The sequence below is a fragment of the Etheostoma cragini genome, chromosome 22 (assembly GCF_013103735.1).
Source record: "Etheostoma cragini isolate CJK2018 chromosome 22, CSU_Ecrag_1.0, whole genome shotgun sequence".
In the NCBI taxonomy this organism is placed as follows: Eukaryota; Metazoa; Chordata; class Actinopteri; order Perciformes; family Percidae; genus Etheostoma; species Etheostoma cragini.
In genome coordinates, this window is record NC_048428.1 from 19,404,245 (window position 1) to 19,428,099 (window position 23,855).

Sequence of the window (23,855 nt, forward strand, 5' to 3'; positions counted from 1 at the left end):
AACCTGCTTTGTGTTCACAATATACAAAAATACCCAGGAGTCCGTAGCTACCTAACATTTACAACAGCACAGGAATCAACAAAGGTACAGTGTACAAATAAAAGAACAAAACAAAAACAAAATATATTCCAAAAGCTAAACAAAAGATATCCTGTAAACACAGCACAATAAATAGATAAAAACAGCAGGCTCCGCACCATGCACATGATGTGATAAAACTCTTCTCTATACAACTCCCACATCTCTCACACTCAAGTTACTTGGTTTACTTTTTTTCCTTTTAAGTTTGACTCCAAGTGCAAAACATCACAAATGGACAGTTCTGTATTCAAGTAATATATACAAGGGGATATTACAAATATGTTGTTACTGTACAGATACTAATTTTTGCCATATTCATAATTTACAGATCTTTTACTTTTAACAGTAACAAAAAAATAACAAAGACATAAAAGGGTTTAAAAAGTATGAGAGATGAGAACTGCAAGCGGGCGGCCGCAGCCCCCCGTCCTTCTGTCCGTCTGCATCGGAGTCCTGCTGTCCCTTTTTGCATTCCCGATGCTACGATGCACAGCACCTAAAGAGTGGACTCTTCACTGCACCGCTACTACGTCACCTCCATGGCCACTGTGTTGTCTGCTATACTGTTCAGTGCTGGCTTGTCTTCGTCGTGATTATCCCTGTGGAGGAGAGGGAGGCGGAGGTTAACGCATTTCATCTCGTGTGTGCTGTTGTGACTTTGTCAAAATAGCATCTTTAACTGTACTAGATTTAATTCAACGTATCTCTTCTCTTTGTGTGTGTGTGTGTGTGTGTGTGTGTGTGTGTGTGTGTGTGTGTGTGTGAATACTGAAGAGCTCTGACGTAACAGCTCAGCTCTTCTTTCAGGCTGATTTATGATTTCTGTCTCAGTAGCTGGCAGACGCTGCATGGGCAATACTTAGATGCCAGGTCCAACTGAACTGGATGTCGCTGCGAGGGCGTTACTCTTGCTTATCCAGAAACAAATATAATATGTACATACTTCCACTGCTACAACAAGAGCGACATGTTCCCTTCTTCTGCATATTCAAATAAACATATATCCTGTTTTTTATGCATAAGATGTGAATTATTTGTTATGCCTGGAACATGGAGGCATTGTTTGAGACACTGCCGTGGGGAACTGCTCTTCTCCTCTTTTGCGTGCAGGCTTTATATATGTGCCGCTCCGGTTGTAGTTTGAACTAATTACAGCCTGTGGCTGTTGATTCTAGCAAGTGAGTAACGTTTAATTGTGTAGCACTTATCAGAGGCCGAGTCAGAGAGTGCTTCACAGGCCAAATAAATAAGTACATAACAAATTGACAATCATAATTAGCACAATAAATCACAGTAAATCATTGACAAACACAAAAGCATAAAATACAGTACATAGGACAGTTACTGTTTTGTACATACAGTCAACCATGTGGTAAAAACAAACGCCTGACTAAAAAGATGCCTAACTGGTGAACAAAGGCCCACCTTGAGCCCATGTCCATGGACGTTGCTCCAGAGACTTTGGGCATCTGCAGGTTGGTGGTGGCGGACAGCTTTAAGGCAGAGGGTGGCACGTTGCCGAGGGTCCGGGGAATGTGGCGCCCGGCCAGGCTGCCGGCCGACGGCACGCTCAGACAGATGTTGTTCCCGATGAGGACCTGAGTGGTGGCAGGGGTGGCGTTGGCGGCGTTGCATCCCAGGATCCCCAGCGCTGCTACTGCGTGGGCGCTGGGGGTGGAGGCGAGGGAGGTGGGGACGGCGTTGGCGGGTGAATGGGTAGCCGAGTTGGAAGAGGGCTGGAGGAAAGTTGGGGCCATGGAGGTGGTAGTGTGCGTCAACTGGTTGGACGGGTGGAGGGCTGCGGTGGTGCTGGAGAGGTGCAAGCCTTTCAAAACACCTGAAGAACACAGAGACACAGAGAGAGAGAGGGAGAGACAGAGAGAGAGATTACCTCAGGAATCTGAATGTTCCTATAAACACTTTCTTTGGCTAGACTTCAAGATTTTGGCATATTCAATATCAACATCACATTTAATGAGGCACCCTTGCACAATCTAATACAACAGCCATGCAATAAATCCTATCATTGCGTATGATAAGTAAGTATAAAACATTGCACCGTTGTTGACGCGGTCAGTCTAAGGGCGTTTCTACAACACTTAATGGTGATAACGTGATGTATTGAAACCTGTTGATTTCACACTGTTTAATTTAAAGGATTTTTAGAAACCTCAAGAGGCAAAAGAATGCAGTATTTTACAAGATCTAAAAGTAAGAATAAAGGTTAGTACGAAATTATAATCAGCTGGTAACCCCACAGGGAGTGGGGCCCCGTAGTACAAAACTAGACAGACAAAGAACTTCCTGTCATCTGTTAAAGCTTTTTGGTTTAAATTAGTAAAATAAGAGAAACTCACCTGCACCTGTCAGGACCCCGTTGACTCCACCTGCCAGCACCAGCTCCTCTTTGGACTTGAAGGCCAGCAGCTGGTCCGTGGTGACAAGGGCCGAAGCAGCAAACTGGGCGCTGGCCTGGTCCAACGTCTTGGACACGAGAGCCTAGATGGAAACCAGATTGAAAACATGTGGGCCTGTGCCAAAGACTTAAAGAGCTCTGATAAAATGCATCTGTAACTGCTGAAACCAGCGAGTCTGCACTTCTGCTGCCAGACAGAAACTGAGCCCGTGGCATTAATTCTGCTCTTGGGAATGAGGATGTGTCCCATTTCCCAAGGATGGGGGAACTGACCTTCACCGGCTGATTCAGTTTAACCGAGCTCCCATTCACCTCCATTTGGTCATTCATGCATATCGATCTGCTTTTTGGCATTCAAGAAGTTTGACTACAGGCCCAGGTGTGGGTCCATCCCTACTGACCTGTGGGTTGCTAGTTGCTGCAGAGTTGTTGGCTTGTTGTTGCTGTTTGCTCTGCTCCAGCTGCTGTTTCTGCATGTAGGCCAGCTGCTCCTGGTGCTGCTGGTACTGCTCTGCCGTGAACACTGGACAGGAAGGACGAGATGCACCAGTCAAAACCAGAATGTGGACATTGTTTACTATGTGGTTCAGTTGGTTCACTTGGCATTTAACTGAGACCTATCCTGCTCTGCCTTTAAGAAAATGAAAGCCCAGATGGGCCGATCTGGAATCGTGTTCCTTATGAGGTCAGAAGGGGCAAAGTTGCCTCCCCTTTCTCCGCTTTGCCCGCCCAGAGCATTTGGTCCACACATGAGAGAGTGACATCATGGCTTTCAAACAAGCAAAGTGACAGTTGGTCAAGGCCAAACCCCTTCCTCCTCAAAAGCTACAGACTCAGAAATGGCACGTCCTAAGGAAAGCTCATTGTGAGACTGGCTCTTTTGGCTGTAATTCTGCATCAAGGCAGAATTTTGGGAAAGAGACTTCAGATATAAGAGACATATGGTATTAGCGGACCACTAAGGTCTATCTAAAAGAAACTTCAGATATGGTATTAGGGGACCACTAAGGTCTATCTAAAAGAATCCAAAGAGCATCATGTCATTGGAACTTTGAGACAGGACAACACTCCATTCAATGATGTACAAACCCCAATTCCAATGAAGTTGGGACGTTGTGTAAAACAAATAAAAACAAAATACACTGATTTGAAAATCCATTTCAATCTATATTCAATATACTAAAAATACTAGATATTTATTGTTCAGACTGGTAAACATGAAACTGATTAATTGTTTGTGTGTGCAAATATGCTCTCCTTCTAAATTTGATGCCTGCAACACGTTCCAAAAAAAGCTAAGACATGGCAACAAAAGACTGGGAAAGGTAAGGAATGCTACAAAAAACAACAACACAGGGACATTCCACAGGTGATAAAGGAAGCATCCCCAAAAGGCTTGGTCGTTCACAAGCAAGGACAGGGCGAGGCTCACGACTTTGTGAACAACTGCGTGAGCAAGTAGTCCAACAGTTTAAGAACAATGTTTCTCAGGGTACAGCTGCAAAGAATTTAGGGATTTCATCATCTACAGTCCATTATAGGCCTGCACACTTTGGAAAAAAATTGTTGTTGTTGTGATTATGTTGAATTAATCAGGTGATTTAGTTTTTATTTGCAGAGAACATAAAACACAGACTACTGTAGCTTCAGTGACTACTCATCAAAACTATGCCATCACTGTATCAGCGGCAGCTGCTGTCTACGGTACTTTTCTCCACACGGAGAGCCCCACTTCCCATAACACCCGTCGGACTAACGTCATTTACACACGTTGCCCACATGGCTTCCTGTCTCAAAGGGGAAGGGTCGGAAGGTAATAATCATGTAAAAGGAGAACGGTGAAAGTTTACATTTCTATCTAGCAGTAAAAAAAAAAAAAAAGAGTATGTCAACATCGTAACGTCCTGCGATGTGACTATTGCGGACGTGCAAATCGCAATGTCTATGCTAAAACACAATATCATTCAGCCGGAGCACCTATAGCATATTGCGCATCACCACGAGCCTGTAAACAGAGGCTTCAATGAAGAGAAGGGAGCCCTTTAAAACCTATGTATTTTATATTTAAAACCTTTATACAGTCTGTTTAAAACGTGCACAAGAGAGTAGTAGAGTTGGTTTTGCAGTCGGCTTGTAAAATTAAGAGAATCTAAGTAATTAAAAAAAAAATCATATATAGTTATATAAAAATTAAATTGTTAACAGGGTGAATCGAGATTGTGATTTTCTAACGATTAATTGTGCAGGTTTAATCCACAATATCACCAAAAGATTCAGAGAATCTGGAGAAATCTCTGCACGTCGGTAAGGCCGAAAATCAACACTAAATGCCTATGACCTTCGATCCCTCTGACAGCACTGCATTAAAACAAACATCATGATGTACATAATATTACACGTGGGCTCAGGAACCCTTCTAATAACCAATGTCAGTTAACACAATTTGTAGCTACATCTACAAGGGCAAGTTAAAACTTGACCATGCAAATGTTGCTGAATTCTCTGGACCCGGGCCCATCTCAGATGGACTGACACAAAGTGGAAAAGTGTGCAGTGGTCTGAAGAGTCCACATTTCAAATTGTTTTTGGAAATCAAGGACGTAATTAGCCTGGGAAAACCCTGACAAACTTCGGGCAAATTTGAGATTGGCTCTGCAAGTCCAAATGGAGATTTTTCCAAACGGAGACATCAATCACAACCACTGAAACGGGCTTAACACAATGACGATAACACAGCAACAGCAAAGCAGCTTTTTGTTTACATTCAATGCTGCAGGCATTTGAGCAACGTCTATTAGTGATGGCCTTTTGTAAATGAGCTGTGAATGAACCTTCCCTAGACCTACTCTCAGTTACAACTGAGGAGGGTCTGGTGTCAACCAGTTTAGGACGTCATGTCCTCCATTCCAAAGAGGAAAGAACCATCCAGATTTGTATCAGCGCGAAGTTCAAAGGCCAGCATCTGATGTATGTAGGTTGGGTACCGGTTTTTACTTCCCCAGATACCAGTGCTAACGCAATAGTTTTAAAAGTATGCCTGAATGCTGCCTGAACCGATACTTTTCAAAAAAAGTGGGAACACGACAGTTTGCGACATTAAAGAACAACTTGTTTATTGCTTAGTCCATATGGTGAAATTAAATGATTTATTAATAATGTAATAACTTATTGCACAAGTAAAGTGCTGTTAAAACACAAAAACAACCACCAGATGGGAAAAGGGTATTTTACAATAAGATTGAATGCATCATGAGGCTAACAGTTTCAAGTGATCGCAACTGCACATTGTTACTTTCCGGTTTGGAAACCTCTACAGTGAAATACAGTCACACTTACTGTTAAATACAGTTACACGTAATTTTAGCTGTTAGCATTTTAACCGTGTTTAAGCCAGCAACTAGCTAACAGTAGGCTAGCTTTACCTGGTGTCAAGCGTAGTCTTAACTAGCGTCAGGTGCAGAGATGCTTCAGGTGCCTGTGACATCTGTTTTGGTGCACCACAAAGAAGCGCAGGCATTTCAATGCCAACAAGATGAGGCACCGATGTTTAAGTGCCCAACCCTAATGGTATGGGGGTGGGTTAGTGCCCATGGCATTGGTACCTTGCATATCTGTAAAGGCACCATTAATGCTAAAGGTACATGTAGGTTTTGGAGCAACATACGCCGCCATCCAAGCAAAGTATTTTTCAGGGATGTCCCTGCTTATTTCAGCAATACAACGCCAAGCCACATTCTGCACGTGTTACAACAGCGTGGCTTTGTAGTAAAAGAGCGCGGGTACTAGACTGGCCTGCCCGCAGACTAGACCGTTACCCATTTAAAATGTTTGGTGCCTTATGAAGTGCAAAATACGACAACAGAGCCCCCTTACTGATGAGCAACTGAAGTCTTCCATCAAGCAAGAATGGTAAAGAAATCCACCGACAACGCTTCAAAAGTCAGTGTCCCCAGTTCCTAAACGCCTGTTGGGTGTTGTTAAAAGGAGAGGTGATGTAACAGTGGTAAACATGCACCTATCCCAACTTTTGTTAAATGTTTTGCAGGCATCAAATTCAAAATTAAATAAATCAATCAATAAATAACCCTCATCAGTTGGAACATTAAGAGCTTGCCTTTGTAGTGTATTCAATTGAATATAGGTTAAAACAGATATGCAAATGATTGTATACTGTATTTATGTTTTACACAACATCCCAACTTCATTGGAATTAGGGTTTGTAAGACACTTTCGGTTCATATACAAAAGCAATGCCTCAGTGGGCTCATAGACAGAAAGAATTATGGTACAACGCACAACACCACAAGGGTCTAGTTGATTTTGCCGTGTTGCTACAAGATTCAAGGAAAAGAAAATTAAACCAGTTAGAACGTCCAGTTTGTAGGATTATCAAACAAAGCCACAAACCCACAACGGTTTACTCCTGAGGCTTGATTGTACAGCTCTTGCACAAATTTACAAAATGGTACAAAGTACAAACTTCAAGGTATTCCACCTGTGGTGTGATCAGAGTGTGTCATAAAAGTGTGTTGCCAGGAAACACATTGTGTCACAGAAAGAGTCACATTTTATATGAAGACAGTATTTAACCGTATCAGAAATGCTTAGGTAAAAGAAAAAGTTTCAAGTGTTCTCAAATAAAATCCTGTCCTCACAAGCACTTTGTGAAAGAATCTCTGTCCAAATGAAAACACAAAAACTACTGAAGCGCTGTCAAGAGAAAGCCAAAGCAATGATTGGCCAATCACAAGTCAGAAAAACAGCCATTCCCCAGAGACTACCTGACTACTTTTGCAAATTGACCACTCCATAGTGTATTCGGGTGCCTAAGTTCCTCACTATAGTAGAAGAGTAACTGTACATCTGTGTGTAAAGATGAAGCAGACAAGGGTTAGGACCAGCACTAGTGTGGCCACGCTCACCCTTGCAGGAAATGTCACCTCACTTGTGATAAAGACGATAATGGCTCTGACAACTTGAGGTAACAAGCCAAAATCTATTTTCCCCATCTCCACTGAAAGCTTTACACTGGAAGGAGGTTTTCATAAGATCCGTTTTCAGAGACCTAACATGCAATTTCTGTGCGGACAAAAGACCCAAACGCATATAGAAATATAAATGTGACATAACTAAATGTGCTCATCTGCACAATAGGAGATTTGAAAATTATATCAGAACCAGCGCTGGATATTAAAACCTCAAACAAAACATGTTTAAAACACTCAAAATAGGGCATTGAAAAAATTCTGTCTTGCTATTGGAGCACATACTCGGGTATCTTTTGGGCTGTTTTCACAGCGGACATTTTGACTTGTCATAACAGGAAAAGCACAGCTGTTACTTAAAACATTTTTGATAGTTTGTTTACCTCCAAGTGTCCCAGCTAGCCTAGCTGTAAGCCAGCATGCATAATATCAGAACCCTGAAACTGAAGCAAGCTAAATGAAAACCAGCTCTTATAAATGTTATCATATACACCTGTTTTACTACAGTGGCATGTCAACATGTCTGTAACAAAATAAAGATAAACTAGGGATGGGTGAAAAACCCGATACAGTATTGTATTGCGATATGTTCGGTGACAATACTTTATCGATAGACTGAAGCCAAGTATTGATCTGTTATTATATATGTGTTGGTCATTTTGCCTGATTGACAATACCATTTTGCAGCAATACAGTTAAAGTGAGATGAACAAAACAGAGAAATGTTTCTGTTTAGATTAAACAGATATTGACAAAGTTTCCTTTTGGGAACATTATTTATATATAAATGATTATATAAATAAAGTTATCGCAGAATATAAAAATATTTTTAAAATCACAATTATATTGTATCATGAGTCCTCTGGTGATTCCCACCCCTATATAATACCCAGCCCTAATCAGAACCTCCTGTCCAGGAGTAATCTATAAAGTGCAGGCTGAGGAGAGTTCCAGCCTTCCCTGGCAGCTGGTCTACACCTGCTCCAACTAAGGGAGGAATGGGCAAAAAATACTGAATTCCTACATTAGAATGTTCTGAGATTAGGCCTGAGAGAAGTTCTCTTCTACATATTTATTTCAAAACTGGATACCTTCAGCAGGCCACAAGTGGTATACAATCACATTACTAAGGCCTTCTTTGCGCAGCCGCTCCTGCAAGGTACAATAGGTTTACAGCAAAAGAAATATATGTGAGAAACAAATTGGTAACATATACTGGACATATTAAGACTCCCACACACTGTGCTCTTTACTTAGTCTTTAGAGGACAGCGTGTGGGATTCTTTTGTTCTGCATTGTCGACCCATGGTCTTCACCTACACACCTCAGTGTTTCCCGCAGACTAATTTGTGGGGGTGCACCACACAATCAACACCTGGCGCCACCCATTGCGTTATTTTATTATTTATTTACTTTAACGCTAAGATTTAAGTTTTTTTTTTTTATTTACCTTGCGGACAACCACTAAGCTTTATGCAAACTATTGCGTAATGATGCCACAAATATGCAAATGAGCGTATGACATCGTTGCTAAGGGCTGGCAAGCTACGACACCCTCCCGGGATGGACATGGAGACTTTGTAAGAGAAGAAATTAGTCTATATCTAAGACATTGCACTTCCGGGATGGCTCTGGTGCTGCTGGAAATTCCACCGGATGCATTACTGATCGCTGATGAGGACTGTGGTTAACTGCTCCTCAGAACTCTGCAGGGTAAGACCGCTAGCTCTGTACAATCTGACTTTCTCCCATTCTGGAATGCTTTGTAAAGCAAAACTACTGAAAAATAATAATAAATACAGAAAATTACAATTTGCTGTCTCATTTTAGTTCCCAGTCACATTTTAATTTAATGGTGCTTAAGAAATACTCAATCCGAGATGTAAACAGTATTATTATGGTCAACGTATTGTATTGTGCCTCTGCCTCATACATTTTTTGTTGGTTTGCAAGAAAACTCAAATAGGCATATTGAATTTCTACACTAGGCTATTCCAGGCTATTGTTCACATTGTTGCTAATCAGGAACAAGCTAATCCATAGAACAACCTAAACAATAAATAATGACACAATACAGTCAAACTGGCCTAAAGTGTGTTGGACCGCACGGAGGCATCCCTTGGATCAAAGAGACTGATGTTAAACATCTGTTAAAAGCAAACTGTAGTTCTGGCTCTGACGTAATTCGCTTACTTTAATTACAGCAATGCGTGCACAAAGGGTGATCAGGCTTCCCTGAATTCACTCCCAAAAAACAGACTAGCTCATCGGACTAGTGTGACGTCGAGCCAACTTTGCTCACAACGCAACAAAGCAATTAAATCAACTGCTCCACTCAGTGTTTGGACCAATAAAAATATTTAGCTATACAATTCTAAGACATACAACTCCAAAGAGGCACAAGAAAACCGTAAGCAGCATGGCAGAGGAAACAACTGACTCACCATTGACAGGGGCGGGGGCCAGGCCAATGCGGTTTTTGGAGCTGGCCCCTCCAGACAGGGTCCGGTTTAGTCCCGACACTGTACGGCTATAATCCCTAAATCCTCTGCGAGACAAGTCTCCTCCACCCAAGGGGTGATGGGATAGCGTCCGTGGTCTGAAGTGCCTCCAGCGGCAAGACTTAATGTTCAAAAGAATCTGGCTGAGGTCCATAGGTGTTGGCGATGACGACGACAGGAGTGATGAAGAGGAGGGATGGTGGGAGGAGCTGGTTGGGTCCGAGGTATTGGTTTCTGAGGTACTGGCGTTGGAGTTGCGGAGCGGAGTACTTGGAAGTGGTGATGTGAGCGGTTTGGGCTCCGGGTCAGAGTCCAGGCTCTGACAGATGCTGTCTAGATCTGTATACGCTCTGTCCAACAAGATTCTGAAACAAAACCAAAACTCATTAGAATTGAATTCCCATCAGTGAACCCAAAAAAAACGACAACTGAGTCATTTCAGGTCAGATGACACCAAAAACACGTTGAAGTCATTATCATTACAACATCAACATTCTTTGGTTGTGACTGGTGTATTTCACAAGAATGGCTATTCCTTGCATATCATTCAGTATTTACCATGCCCAGTTGGCTGGTACAAAATCTAGCTTCGTATAGCAAAAATAAAATGAATGAAAACAACTTTGAGCAAAACATGCTGTTCTGCCATGTAACTAATGCTTAAAATCCTGATAAAGAGACAACGTTGCTATTCTACAGCATTAACACTCATGGGGTACAAAACCTTTTTTGTTTGGTCTGAGGCTGGTACCAGAGCAAAGGCCATGTTGCTTAATTACATCTATACAGTGACATTGTTATAGGGATACACTAAATTTGATGGAAATCCACAAGGAGATATTTAACTTGAGAGCGTTTTGAAAAGAAAAACAAACAGGCTGTCCAACATTACAGTCCTTATAGGCACTTTGCTGGTCTGGCTAAACAAGCCCGCTAAGCTCAACGTTTTCTAACATTACTAAGGATTGCTATCATGAGTAACATTGTATCGAAGACGACATAACTCAACCGGCCCTTCAGTCTCCCTTGAGCAGGCAATAAGATCAATTGTAGACAGAAACTCAGAGGAAGCTCAGTTTCCCCGAGTTGTCTGCAGACCACAGTGGCAGGTGAATCCCAAAATGGGAATGTCACGTTCATCATTTTAATATTTACAATAGAATGTGCCCGCCAAAAGATCGCTGGTAACCTGCCAAAGAGCTGGTATGGTAAACAACCTCAGCAACCACAGCCAACACTTGGCTGAATTTCCTCTGGCAGCATTCCCACGCACATTTCATTTTAAGTTTTGACATGTTCTCAGAATTAATTTTCCTAACTGAAGATTTTCATGAATATGATGAATGCATAAAGTATCCAGGCAACATGCTGATCACATCACACTTCTTCACACCTCTTTAATTCTTTACATCACAAATGTCATAAAATGAAATTGTGGATTAAAAGCTTTACAAAACATGAAGTCACGCATACATCAAAATGTTTGATTTAGCCAAATTTCCCAGACTTGGAAACCAAACAGTCAGACTGAACTCACCTGCCTCCTCTGCCCGAACGGCGCCGTGCCAAACCTATGCAGCGTGGCGGCATGTTTAGCGAGGTCAGACAGAAGCGGAAGCGTGGGTTGCCAAGCCCACCCTCTGACGGGCTTACCCAGGGCCAGTTGCAATTCTGGTCTGGATGGGACTGAAGGAAGATACAGAAGACGTTGCATATTAAAATTGAGAGCAAAGAAAGATATTGGAGGAAAAAAAGGCAAGTCTTTGTTATTGCATTGTTGTGTCCAGCAGAGTGCAGAAGCCTAACAGCCAGGGCAGTCAGACTGGCCAGCCGGCTGTTGGCACTATAAATAGAAGCGGTGGTGGGGGCACTCACAGCGTAGTACTGACAGCCGGCCTTCCTCCTGAACGCATAGCAGCCATCTGGGTCATTCTCCTCTTCTGCCTCTGAGGAACCTGAATGGATCTATATAATGACGACAACTTCCGTAAATGAAGAACGTAGGACTTGAAACCACATTCTTATCACACCTGACACAAATTGCCATATTATTAGCCAAGCAGTCGATTTTGGCTTAGTGATTACAGCTTACACCCTCTTTCTTGTTTGTTCAGTTTTTTATATTAGTATCCATATAAAAATTGTACTGAACCCCATTACAATAATATCAAACTCATCTGAAATGAAACCACGTTACCTGTGAGAAGGGCTCTTCATCTGAACTGGGGAAATCGTACTGGTTGAGGTCCTTGGGATTGAACACCGACGGCCCTGAATGTTGAGGCGCTGACAGAGGAGGGATCTTGGGTTTCTTTTCATATTTCCTTTTGGTTCGTACTGCCTCGGTTTTCTCCGGCTGCGAGCAGGGGAGGGGAAAACCACAATAAATGTTTTGTTTTTTTAACTAGAGTCTGCATAATTAGAAAGAGTTTTCAAGATGCAAATAAATACTGTTGTGGTAGCCTCATGTTAGTGGCCTGTGCATGGGCAAAGAGCGTGTGTAGAAACAACAGTGAGTAAAAGAGACATTGATATGCAGATGGCAGCATGTGCCAGATGCCGCTGCGTATCCAGATGGCTGCCCCTCCCCTCCTTAATCCACCCCGTGCCATCGTTCACCCCAACTTCCCCACTGGGACGGCCCCTCCTTGTCTGAACAGACTCCAACTCTACTAGGATTAGTCAGATCCCATTTAGTCCTCAAGCGTAGGGGACAAAGCAAACAGAGAGGCAGGGACTTTACAGTGAAGAACTGTTGGGTCAAACCAACAGAAGAAATGAGGGTTAGAGTCATAAAAGAGGGGGCACGGTTAAACCAAAAAGAAGCGAGTGTAAACAAAAGGGAACAGTCAACCAGCTGGTAGAAGAAAAAAAAGAGCAGGGAAAAAAAAAGGAAGTAGATGCCTCCCTGCAGGGCGGGGGCAGGATTTTTGGACACTGGAGCTAATGAAGTTATAATGACAAGCGGTGACACCAAGTTCACAGCAGTGCCGTGTAATGAAGTGCTATGTTGTCTAAGCATATGGCAATTTAGCTTTACATTAAATCTTTTGAGTTTGAAGGAGTCAGCAGATAAAGTATGCACCCTATCGCCTCAATGACAACTCTTCAGTGTACCACTGGGCCCCTAAAAGCCTCTAACAAAAAAAAGAAGAAGTTGTTTTTATACATTTATGATGGTAATTAAATTTGGTTTATGGAAAAAGTCGAACAACTTTCCTTAAGAGGATTTTCAGAGGAATTAAACGTTATCAAGAAAACTTAGTACAGTAGTATATAGGGAGGTTCACGGTAACATTGGTTTCCTTATCAAAAATCTGTTACGTGGCAATGACTTGCAATAAATCCTACCTAGTTGGTATGTTAATTTACATTTTCAACAATGAAAATGTCAAGATCTCATGTGAGTCCCTCTTCCATGTGCAGAACATTACACTGCACTCTACAGCTCACTTCAGCCACCATTAATGTGGGAATTTACTCAAGTGAAGGACAAATGTGAAGCAATAACATTTTCTCTGGAAATCACTTTGCATTTTGACATCACTGGGAGGAAGCCAGCGTGTTGTGAATGTAGGGTCTTACTTTTTTGTAGTCCTTTATATCCAAGTGGTCCTGATGTCTGTACTGATTACTGCTGGATGGGGGAATGATGGGGATGGTGTAGACAGGCTTCACCAGAGCTCGCTGTGCAAGTGCCTCAGCCATTACCTCACTGCCGAAGTCAGGCGTCAGATTCCTGGAGGAAAAAGAAAAGGGTTAGGGGAGTTGGCGCGCAGATACATTTACAAATCAACTGCAGAAGGGATTTAGGGATTGTGTTAAAAGTGTTTCCCACAGGCGGAGAATTAACTTGTGGCAGTGGGTGGCACAGGATGTGACGGCACGGCGTGTGATGGCCGGATTCAGTAATAAACCAGTCAAAAAAAGTTAAGGAACTACCAAAAAAGAAAAGAAGACTAAATATTATAATTTAGAAAGAAATAACTATTAACATATAAAAGAGTGAAACCATACTGGAATATAAAACATTTTGCTGGAGAGTGGAATAACACAAAAGATTAGTTTGTTAAAGCTAAAGTAAATAAAAAATAAATAAATAACAGCTTTGTGGAAAGAGTGTTCTTAACAGCTGAGTGTTACTGGCAGACGGTGGTTTGGATTTAGAGATAAACGACATTCATGTCAATGATTAGAGCAGATAAATTTAACGTCGCCCTTTGTCATGCCAGGCAGCCTCGCTCTTCTTCTCTGCTACTTCTTGCTTTTTCACAGAGTGGGAGGCCGCTGGTCTCTGTGCTTTACGCAAAAAGAAATGGCATTCGGATTTTCTCTATTTGAGCTACCTGGGCAGGGCGCCCAAGTAGAACCTAAGCATGGGACTCACTGTTTCATGGTTAAATTAATCCACTTTAGTTATTTATGAATTCAAAGCAACAGGTCCTTATAGCATCAGTACAGCTTACATGAAGCAACACCTAAAAAAGAGGCCCAACCAACATGCTGGTTTGACACTGACATTAACTGCCAATATGAAATATGGACAAACTTGTCTTTAATTTATACTGCATTATACAGCAACATGACTGCTACTTAAATTTCTTGAAGATTTTTTGTTGGCTTTTATTGCCTTTTTATATAAGAATACAAGAAAATGGAAGTGAAAAGGGAAATGACATGAAGCACAGGACTGCAGGTTTAAACCACATCCGCTACAACCAGGACTGAGCCTCTGTACACAGGGCGCACACTCAACCGGGCAAGCTAACCAGGCGCCCCAACATGATTGCTATTTAATGCATAACTGTCAACACCATACAGCCGTGACCAAAAAATGAAAAGAACCTCAACTTCAGGGTCAGCCCAGTAACCCAATAACCCAGTAAGAGTGAGTCCTTTGCAGCGGCCCTGGTTCAAGTCCAACCTTTGGCCCTTTGCTGCGTGTCATCCCCCATCTCTCTCCCACCTTTCCAGTCTATCCATTGTCACTATCTAATAAAAAGGGAAAAAAAGAACCTCAACTTCCGTGCACAGAAGAGCCCAACCCACACTACTATTGGACAATGCACATCATGCAGTACACCTGGGTTGCTTCTCACGGGAATAATATCATGAAGAGGGCCGGAGAAGCTATCTATTGAGAATAGAGTGGTCCAATCTGGGAGTGAACACTGGCAGTGATGCGCCGGCAGAAACCAGGCCGGGATAACGAGAGGAAATTGAAATGTCACTACAAATCAAAAGCACTTCAAGGAGAAGGGTCCAATTTAAGCTCACACTGACAGCTACTTTCAGAGAAAATACCATTCCATTCACATGTCATGTTTATATGGATAACAAAGGCGCTGCTGGGGAAACAAAAAAACAATTCAAAGTTGGGCTTGAAAAAGAATATAAATAAATTAAAAACACAAAACAGTGCAAACATGTAGTCTAGTGTACTCCCTAACATACTGGGAAAAAGAATGCCGCAGCCACAGAGAAGTCAAAAAGCTAATTTGCTCCTGACACTACTGAAGAAAACAGGATGAACTCTAAATTGATAATGCATGCAAGACAGTGTACATAACGGTGCCCCCAATTAACACAAGCTGCGAAGCCTAAATAACAGAAAATATGTGGTTGACTCCTTCACACTTTCAATCTTGCAGACAAGTGTCCTAATTGACTCTACTTGGGATTTCAACTTGGCGAGTAAACAAAAACCTAATCGGACATGAAGGTTAACTAGATAAGCCATCTGAAACATAACACGTAGAAAAGGTCTTGACACAGTCACCTTCTCGACTTTCAGGAGCTCCGATATGTTTTAAATGCTTATCCGAAACCATTCCCAAAACACTGCTGGGGGAAATGAGAGCACAGCTGCATGACACGATAATATTGAGCAAATGTATCTGTAAATGAAAATGTGCCCTCTAATCAGCCAAGCGAAGCATGCCTTTATCATACTCCCGTGAACAAGCCTCCTAATAGAGGCTACTTGCCTAACGAGGTGGTTAATGCTGCGCAGACAACCCAAATAACCACTGGCAAACTCTCTACAGGCCAACCTGACTTACCTCTTCTCCACAATCTCCAGTGTGAGGTGCAGCAGTTCTCTCTTGCTCTTTTCCCGTCTCTTGATCATCTCCAGGATGGTGACAGCTCGGCTCAGGTCCCTGCGCAGTTTCAGCATCTTCTCGTATGATGCCTCGTCGTTTTTTCGGTTCTTAAAATGGAACAGTGATAATTCAGAAACCCACAAGAATCATCTGAGATCAGAGGCATTGCTCTTTGGCAGCCAATTGTTCTACAAGGGGTAAAAACCACAGCATTGGCATTTAAGATCAAGGACAATTTTCTAACTACTAGGCCACCGAGCGCTAACAACTTGCATGAAACCGGTACAACACATATGCTTCCATTTGCCTTGCCATCTGCCTTATTCTGCTGACCACAGATTCCTACCTTTCTGGTCTGCATCTTCTCAGTTCGTCGGCGGAAGGCCACGTAAGGGTCACTGGTGCTAGAGCCATCCCTCTTCTCTTGCTTGACATTGGGAATGAGGGAGCCACCCTTGCAGGTTTTCCTTTTGCGGCTCCAGTAGTCAAAAACCTCCTTGATCAGTTCATCATCCTCCTTTAGCAACAGTTTGGCCTCCTGGAGACTGACGAGCTGCGGAGCAATACAGGGGAGACATCAGTGCTACGCTCAGGGGGGGGAAGTACTCATGTACTCAGAGAAACCAGGTGTCTTAAACACACAGCAGTCATTTCATAACAGCCATAAACACTACAAAACATTGCTTTTTGGCTTTCAGCAGTGTGGTGGAGTCTCAGGCACATGTCATAAACTCAGACCTCTAAGTTAAATAGATGTATGAATTTAAGTAGCCTAATTATTAGTCAGAGATGACAATAACTTAATGTAGTAGCTTGTAATATAAAATGCACAAGGTTTTCTTTAACTAATACCACAACCACAAACCACTCTGGCTTAGTAGGCTTATTTACTTTGTGTAAAAATAAAGCCAGAGATGTGTGCAAATACCATGCAAACCAGGATTCCCCCCCACCACACACACAAACCAATAAATACCTGCTGTCCACTGCCTTTCTCCAGTCGATCTATCATTTCTTCAAACTGCAGGGCGGTAATTTCCATTTTCTTCTTCAGCTTATTCACAAACGTCTCATCCTCTGAATCTAGGTCATAGTCAGGCTGCTCTGTATCCAAACTGAAAGCTGTGAGATGGAAAAGAGTTGGTTACTTAACAGACATTCATTCTAAGATACAGGCAGGAACACAACTGCCTGAACGAGACATCACTTCTAGGGAAAAACAAAAACAAAACTTGAGCAGGCTGCTCAATGAATTATTAACCAATTACAACATATTGAAGGATATTAAACACATTTAATTTCTCAGCAGGGAATAAGCAACACTGTAGCATGTGTTGGATGTCAGATGGACTAGCTAACTTAACCCTACTGTTACTGTTGGGGTTAATTCAATGTTTAACATCTCTTTAAAAAGAAGTGCTTGACATTTGTTTTGCTCCCTATTGAATGACTTTTCCTAATTTAAGGGGGACAACTGGGTAAACATAAAATTGATGACATGATGATATTTTTTCAATGTCCGATATGCATATTGTACGCATTGGTGTTCCTTGGAGTCAATTTGACCCCAGGCGGTTTTAGCTGTACAAAACATCAAAAATATGAACATTTTCCACCAGTTTGCTGAGATTGTTTTGGCTGATACTGAGGTCACTTTCAGACGCAGGTTGTTGCAATTTCACATTTTTCCTTTTATTCCAACTCTTTATTTTTCAAATTATTCCAGGCCTCACCAGATATGCTGTCAGCCATGTCCAACACATAAAAATCGGCATTTGAGCTTTTCATGACACCATCAGTTGAAAAAGATGACAAATTTAGAGGGAAGTTGTGTGTCTGTGGACCGTTGGAAAGATGTGGATGTGACGGACCTCCATTGGGTTGCTTATTTTGGTAGCAGTACACAAGTCAAACATTTTTTCCAGTTTAGGCTGTCGACATTTCCCAGTTGTTAGTTTAGGCTATCAACATAAAAATTTGGTAAAGTGTTTTAATTACCAACATTTTCTGGAGTTTTAAAAGCTGGGGTCAAATTGACCGAAAAGATAACAGATGTTAGTAAATTTGAGGATAACTGGAGGGTTAAATAAAAAAAAGTAAAAAAAAGTTTTAAGAGCAAATGTGATCTACCAGAGTGGAACAATGTCATGTCATGATTCTATAATGCAATGTCGTTTACATGCAGCAGTAGATTCTAAAGAAATAAAGATAATATGCCTGTGGCTAAGATAGTTTGGCCTACCAGCAGTCAGTCTAGCCAGAATATTAAGCCATAGACTGGACATTTAATAAAATATTAGTCTGGTAAAGTGCAGAGAGTGGCTGTAATCCATCAGCTTCTGTGGCCACTGGACTAAAAAACATGTTTACTGCACTGTCACCATGAGAGCCCCACTCGAATCAACACGTTAACTGTCAAAGCCTAAAGCATTTTAGAAGGGTATGCAGCATTCCCTCACACTGACCCATATTTTAAACTGTTCAATAACAGAAAAACTGAGCTTCAAAATGATGGTGAACATATCTGCTATAGCATGTTGCTAATTCAAAACAGTGCGTCTAATGGCTGCAGTACACAGCAAAACAAAGCAGCCTGTTGGTTTAATGCCTTCTCTCCAGATGAGGGAACTTTGACATTGTAACAAACATTGTAAAAACCACAAAACAAACTGTAAATTGTACAAACTGTACAAACATGCCAAATTCAATTTTGAATGGATCACACCGTCAGTGCAATTCTTCTTCCAATCTCCACCAATAACCCACTGACACCTAATTTGTATCACCCATGGAGACTAATCCAACACTTTGAAACATATTAAATCCCACACCTGCTGGCAAACCCTCAAGGGACAACAATCCCAATGACACCCACGTGTGTCAAGACAAACATACAGATGTCCCCTTTCCGACTTGAAATCAGCTACAGTGGTGTGCTTTATTATTCACATATGGTGGTAAGTTTTAGTCCTTGCATAGGGACTCTATATGACAAATCTAATATTTTGTTCTTGCATGTGATCTGACACAAATAGGGCCCGCTTCACTGGTAGTCACTTACACTGATCTCACATCCACAATAACAACTGCTCCAAAAATCCGAACTTAAATAGGCATACACACATCTTTCAGCCGCATAAACCCTCATTAACCCTGAAGGCATTGGACACACCCGGTGCATCCAAACAGTGACAACATCACCACATGCTCACAGACCACTAACAGAGCTAAAAAGGATAATCTTGTTGCAAGCGGGCTGCTACTCACGCTGTATGTGAATAAGCTGCTTTGGCATCTTGAACTCGCCGGGGTAGAGGGACTCGTAGTGCGTGATGTTGCGCTCTGCCTCGGGGACGGGGATAACCATGTTGTGCTTCTCGCCATATACCTGCTGCGCCGAGATGGCCCGCTGGAGATGGTGCTCCTGGAAGAGAGAAACAAAACCACGGTTTACAACAGACTGTCTGAAATTTGAAGAGCTCTGCAGACTCTCTTTCCAGAAACCCTCTTCTTGATTTAGTTGTATGCTGATCGCGTTCTTCCAGAAGACATGCTCAGACTAGCACGGCAAAGTTAATCTTAGATTTATCAACCAGTAGACCAGAACGGTTTTTCATAAATAGCACTTCATGTAAGCACTTAACATGGATATGCATCGCAAATACGTATACTGTGTGTAATGGGAATGAAAATGAGTAAAATAAAATTTGGTTGGTGAAAAGAAAATAAAAAAAAATAATAAAAAAATAATTTGTTTATTAGTCCCCAATGGGGAAATTACTGCACTAGACTCTGTGTACACACTTTTTTGTTAGTACTCACACACAGGCCTGAAATACACACACATGCTCAGGACCTATACATGCACTATACATGGAGAGATGTCAGAGTGAGTGATGGAAAAACACTGCTGTTTCATAAAAAGTTTAACACATTTTAAATTTGTTTCGAGATAAAACTGAACACAGGAACCCAGAGAGGACAAGCAACCAGAAAACAACCAGCTAGTGCTACTGGTGGATTCATTTGTAGTTCCACTGCCAATGTCGCCATTTTTAATCTTACATAAGGTTACTCATTTTGCTTCTCTAGTCTCAAAATACATGCTTTTCCATTTAAAAAGATATTTTCAACCACTAATAGCTTTTTTTTATTACAATTGTTGTACCTCACCATCACTGAAGTACAGGATTTAACAGCACGGGCCTGTGCAGGTTAATAACTGTGACTTGTAGTAGAGGATATGCACACCAGAGTCACAAACCACATCTCGCATTGGGAGAGATTACAATACCAAACTCTCATTACACTTGCAGTTTTATTTAAACTAACACTAACCCTGTAATGTAATGGAAATTAAAGCCTTTCCATTCACATTGAGAGCATAGTGTGCTGGCAATTATTCAAAAACAAAGCATTTCAAAACAGGAAAGAGCTGCCACACAGCTTCCTAAATCCCTTCTAATTCATTTTACTGATCTTCTTCCAATGTTTTTTTTTCGTCTAACATTTGTTAGCTCTTGTTTTTAAACCTCATTTCTAATTGTCTAGGCTTGTTAAACCAGGCAGAACATACAACTTGCCATTGTAGGTTTTATATTTAAATATGTATATATATGTATATAGTACTCTTAAAGTCAACAACAACGTGGTAGTGTGTAGTCTTTGTAAAATGAACTCTGAGTTAGGATAACAGCAGCAAAACTAAGTTCTGCTCACCTTTTTGTCCCTTTGCCTCCCATGTAGAGTTTAGATTCTCTGCCCGAGCCAGACCCATGGGGCGGGTCGAGCCGATGTCCGGCCGGGCCCTTCATTAAGTTGTGTTTTTTTGAATCATTACTTTATTAGCCTAATTGGGTGGGGAAAAAGCTATGCCTCTCCAGCAAATCCCGTAGCTCTGGGTATACGTCCTGCACTGACTTGAGAGTGAGGTAAACTGTGCTATGTCTCCCCCCCCCCCCCCACCTGTAGCAATGTCTTTGATAATTCCACAACCAGGCCAGATTGTTTCCGTTATCTCACGAGTCCTTTATAATGCCAGTTATGATAGCCCAAGTATTTAAAACATTTTGGGTTTTAATCGGACTCGAGTAGGGTTGCCTTGATTTGTTGTGTCCCATAAGCTTTAGTCCCAAGCCTGTGCGATTCTCAACATAGTGACCCGGAATGTGTTCCCAGCAGAAGTCCGACGGTACGTTAGTCCGTTTGTTTTAATCATGACTTAACATTAAGTATCATCAAACTGTCAGTCAGCAGGTTTTTTTTTGGTTTACCATCATGAGTGACCCAAACGACTACAGACTGTTATGTTGGATTTATTTGATAAATCTGATTTCATAGGATTCTAAAATTGCTTTAGGTAAAAAAGGAGAAGAGCTTAGGCTATTCATTATTTTACCTACTACTATTATAAAAAATACAGGGTAGCCTTCTCTTTTTGTGCTTGCTTTGTTCACTTTAAGTTTTTATTTTCGTATTCCTCTGCAAAGTGACTTTATTTTCTAGTTGGATGGATAGTCTACATCTGGCTTCAGGTTGCACAACAAACTCATTTTACTTGAACAGTGCAGTGTTAAACAAGTTTAATAAATAGAGATTTGAACCTTATTGAAATTTGTTTTGAGTAAATTATTACTAATTGAGCAATGGGAAAATAATCGCTAATCAACAACATTAATCACTAGATTAATTGCTTGAAAAAAGAATTGTTTGGGACAGCCCTAACAATTATTTTTTGGGACATAATCTAATATTACACACACACACACACACAGTATCTCAAGAGAAATGAGTCACTGGTAGAGGAATGATGTAGGATTTGGAGGGGGTGAACAAAGCCTTTCTCAGATACAAGGAGCTTCAAGTGGTGTGTAAATCCACTGTGAGCACACAGAGGCGAGATTCAGTCAGTGTAGTTGTACTTCAAAGCATGTGCTCTCTGGCAGAGATGTCAACAGTGACTCATTGTTTTTTCATTTGCTGCAACTCCCAGTGAAAGCCAGTCACAAAGGTAGTCTGAAAAAGTCCTAAAAGTTTCCAAACATGCAGTTGCACATTCTGAGCCATGGGATCATAGATTTAGTAACTGCCACGTTCTGGTACTTTAACTAACTTGGCAGTGCACGCAGATATGTTGGCAAATGAGTCACATCATTGACTCTTGAACACCGCAAGCACAGAATGTTTCTACATTATGTACATCGGATAGACATCTAAAAATGGGATGTTAAGAGGAATCCCAAAGCACAATCTTTGTCGGCCTTCTCTCAGCATTTGATGCAACAGATGGTCAATCCAGCCCATCTTGGTCTAAAAATTATTTTAACAGGGCTCCTACTCATTTGACACAATTTTTTTACCAACAGCCAGTTTTGGTGAGTGTTTAATGACATTGTGATTGTGGCTGGCAAATATGAGCATAAACAAAACCATGTCTGCGCATGGCTCATTCTCGTCACCCGAAAGCCGTGAAATTTTAGACACTTCCACACTTGCGTGGGAGTTTTAAGTTGTTAAGGCCTTAAGTATAATCCAAAGCCACGAGGAGCTCTGTGTGGAGTAACGGGAGAACTTTATCAGAGCTGTGAGCTGGCATGAAAGGACACAGTATGGGTCCAGAGCTGAACCATCTGCCCCTGGTCAGCTTATCAACAAGACGTGTGTTGTACATTCTCTCTACAACCAAAACACAACAGCTTATATTGCGTTAGCCACACCATTGTGAAGTTAGCCTTGAGGACCTTGGGAGTAAAAGTGTTCAACCAAGAAGATTCAAGCAATATCCATCACCCAGTTCCTGCTCGTTAGTGGCTCTAAATGAGTTTGGGATGCAAACACACACACACACACACACACACACACACACACATCTATTCTATACAAAAGGACTTGTAATTTGTCACCAACGTAAGCTGGTGTGTTACTGTAAAATCAACCTGTGATTTGCGTGTTCGCACTAGCAAATCACAGGTTTGGACAAAACAAAAAGGGTTGTATTTTGCTTTGAGTATTTCAGTGTGTGCAGACAGTCCAACCAAGCTTAGTGAAACGTTTGCAAAGCCTTGTTCTACATCCCCAGATATGAGAAATTTGAAATGTTAAGTCATTTAAAAACTAAGGTTTGAACACAGTCGAGTATTGCATTCTTGCAATTCCCTGAGCTCGTCATTTATTACAGTCGCTTGCATAAGTTTACACACCCATGCTAAAGTTGATTAAAAAGAGGAATAAAAAAATTATTTTGTAAATTGATCTTAATGCCTTAATTCAGAAAATTTAGTAAAGTCCAACCTTTTAAATCATTTTTCTTTGTGAATGAATAATGCATTGTAAAAAAATAAATGTTCTTCCTTAAAATACAGGGGGCATGAGTATACACCCCCATGTTATATTCCAATAGAGGCGGGCACAGTTTTATTTGTAAAGGCCAGTTATTTCATGGATCAGGATACTATGTATCCTGACAGTGTTCCCTCCTTAGCCTTTGGAATTGAAATTATTCGTGTGTGATTTTTGCGAGGATCTGTACCAAACAAAGATGTTTTTCTTTAGTCTGTAGGATATTTTTTGTAGGCCGGGACATCTCTGCAGCACCACAATACTTTATTCATAATGGTTTGACACATTTTAACATTAACAAATATGCCGCCCCCCTGCAATTTGGATATTGCACTAGTCCATATTGCGATTTCAATTCAACTGCGATTACTTGTGCATCCCTAGTATGTATCATGGTAAGTGCTGACACAAAATCACGGTCTATAAAGTT

General features: G+C 41.4%; 1 protein-coding gene across 2 annotated transcripts in view; it reads right to left on the bottom strand.

The window, feature by feature from the left end:
- Positions 1-277: 277 nt before the first annotated feature.
- epc1a (enhancer of polycomb homolog 1 (Drosophila) a) overlaps positions 278-23,855 on the bottom strand; it is a 33,773-nt gene continuing 10,195 nt past the window's right edge. For both annotated transcript variants that reach the window (XM_034862100.1, XM_034862099.1), the window contains 13 exons: positions 19,355-19,511; positions 17,064-17,209; positions 16,434-16,640; positions 16,046-16,194; positions 13,569-13,722; positions 12,181-12,339; positions 11,859-11,948; positions 11,521-11,669; positions 9,927-10,348; positions 2,899-3,020; positions 2,439-2,580; positions 1,507-1,918; positions 278-680 (listed from right to left, as the gene is read on the bottom strand). In XM_034862100.1, coding sequence (XP_034717991.1) covers positions 608-680; positions 1,507-1,918; positions 2,439-2,580; positions 2,899-3,020; positions 9,927-10,348; positions 11,521-11,669; positions 11,859-11,948; positions 12,181-12,339; positions 13,569-13,722; positions 16,046-16,194; positions 16,434-16,640; positions 17,064-17,209; positions 19,355-19,454 — 2,325 coding nt within the window. In that variant the 5' untranslated portion in view covers positions 19,455-19,511 and the 3' untranslated portion in view covers positions 278-607. The remainder of the gene's footprint in view (positions 681-1,506; positions 1,919-2,438; positions 2,581-2,898; positions 3,021-9,926; positions 10,349-11,520; positions 11,670-11,858; positions 11,949-12,180; positions 12,340-13,568; positions 13,723-16,045; positions 16,195-16,433; positions 16,641-17,063; positions 17,210-19,354; positions 19,512-23,855) is intronic.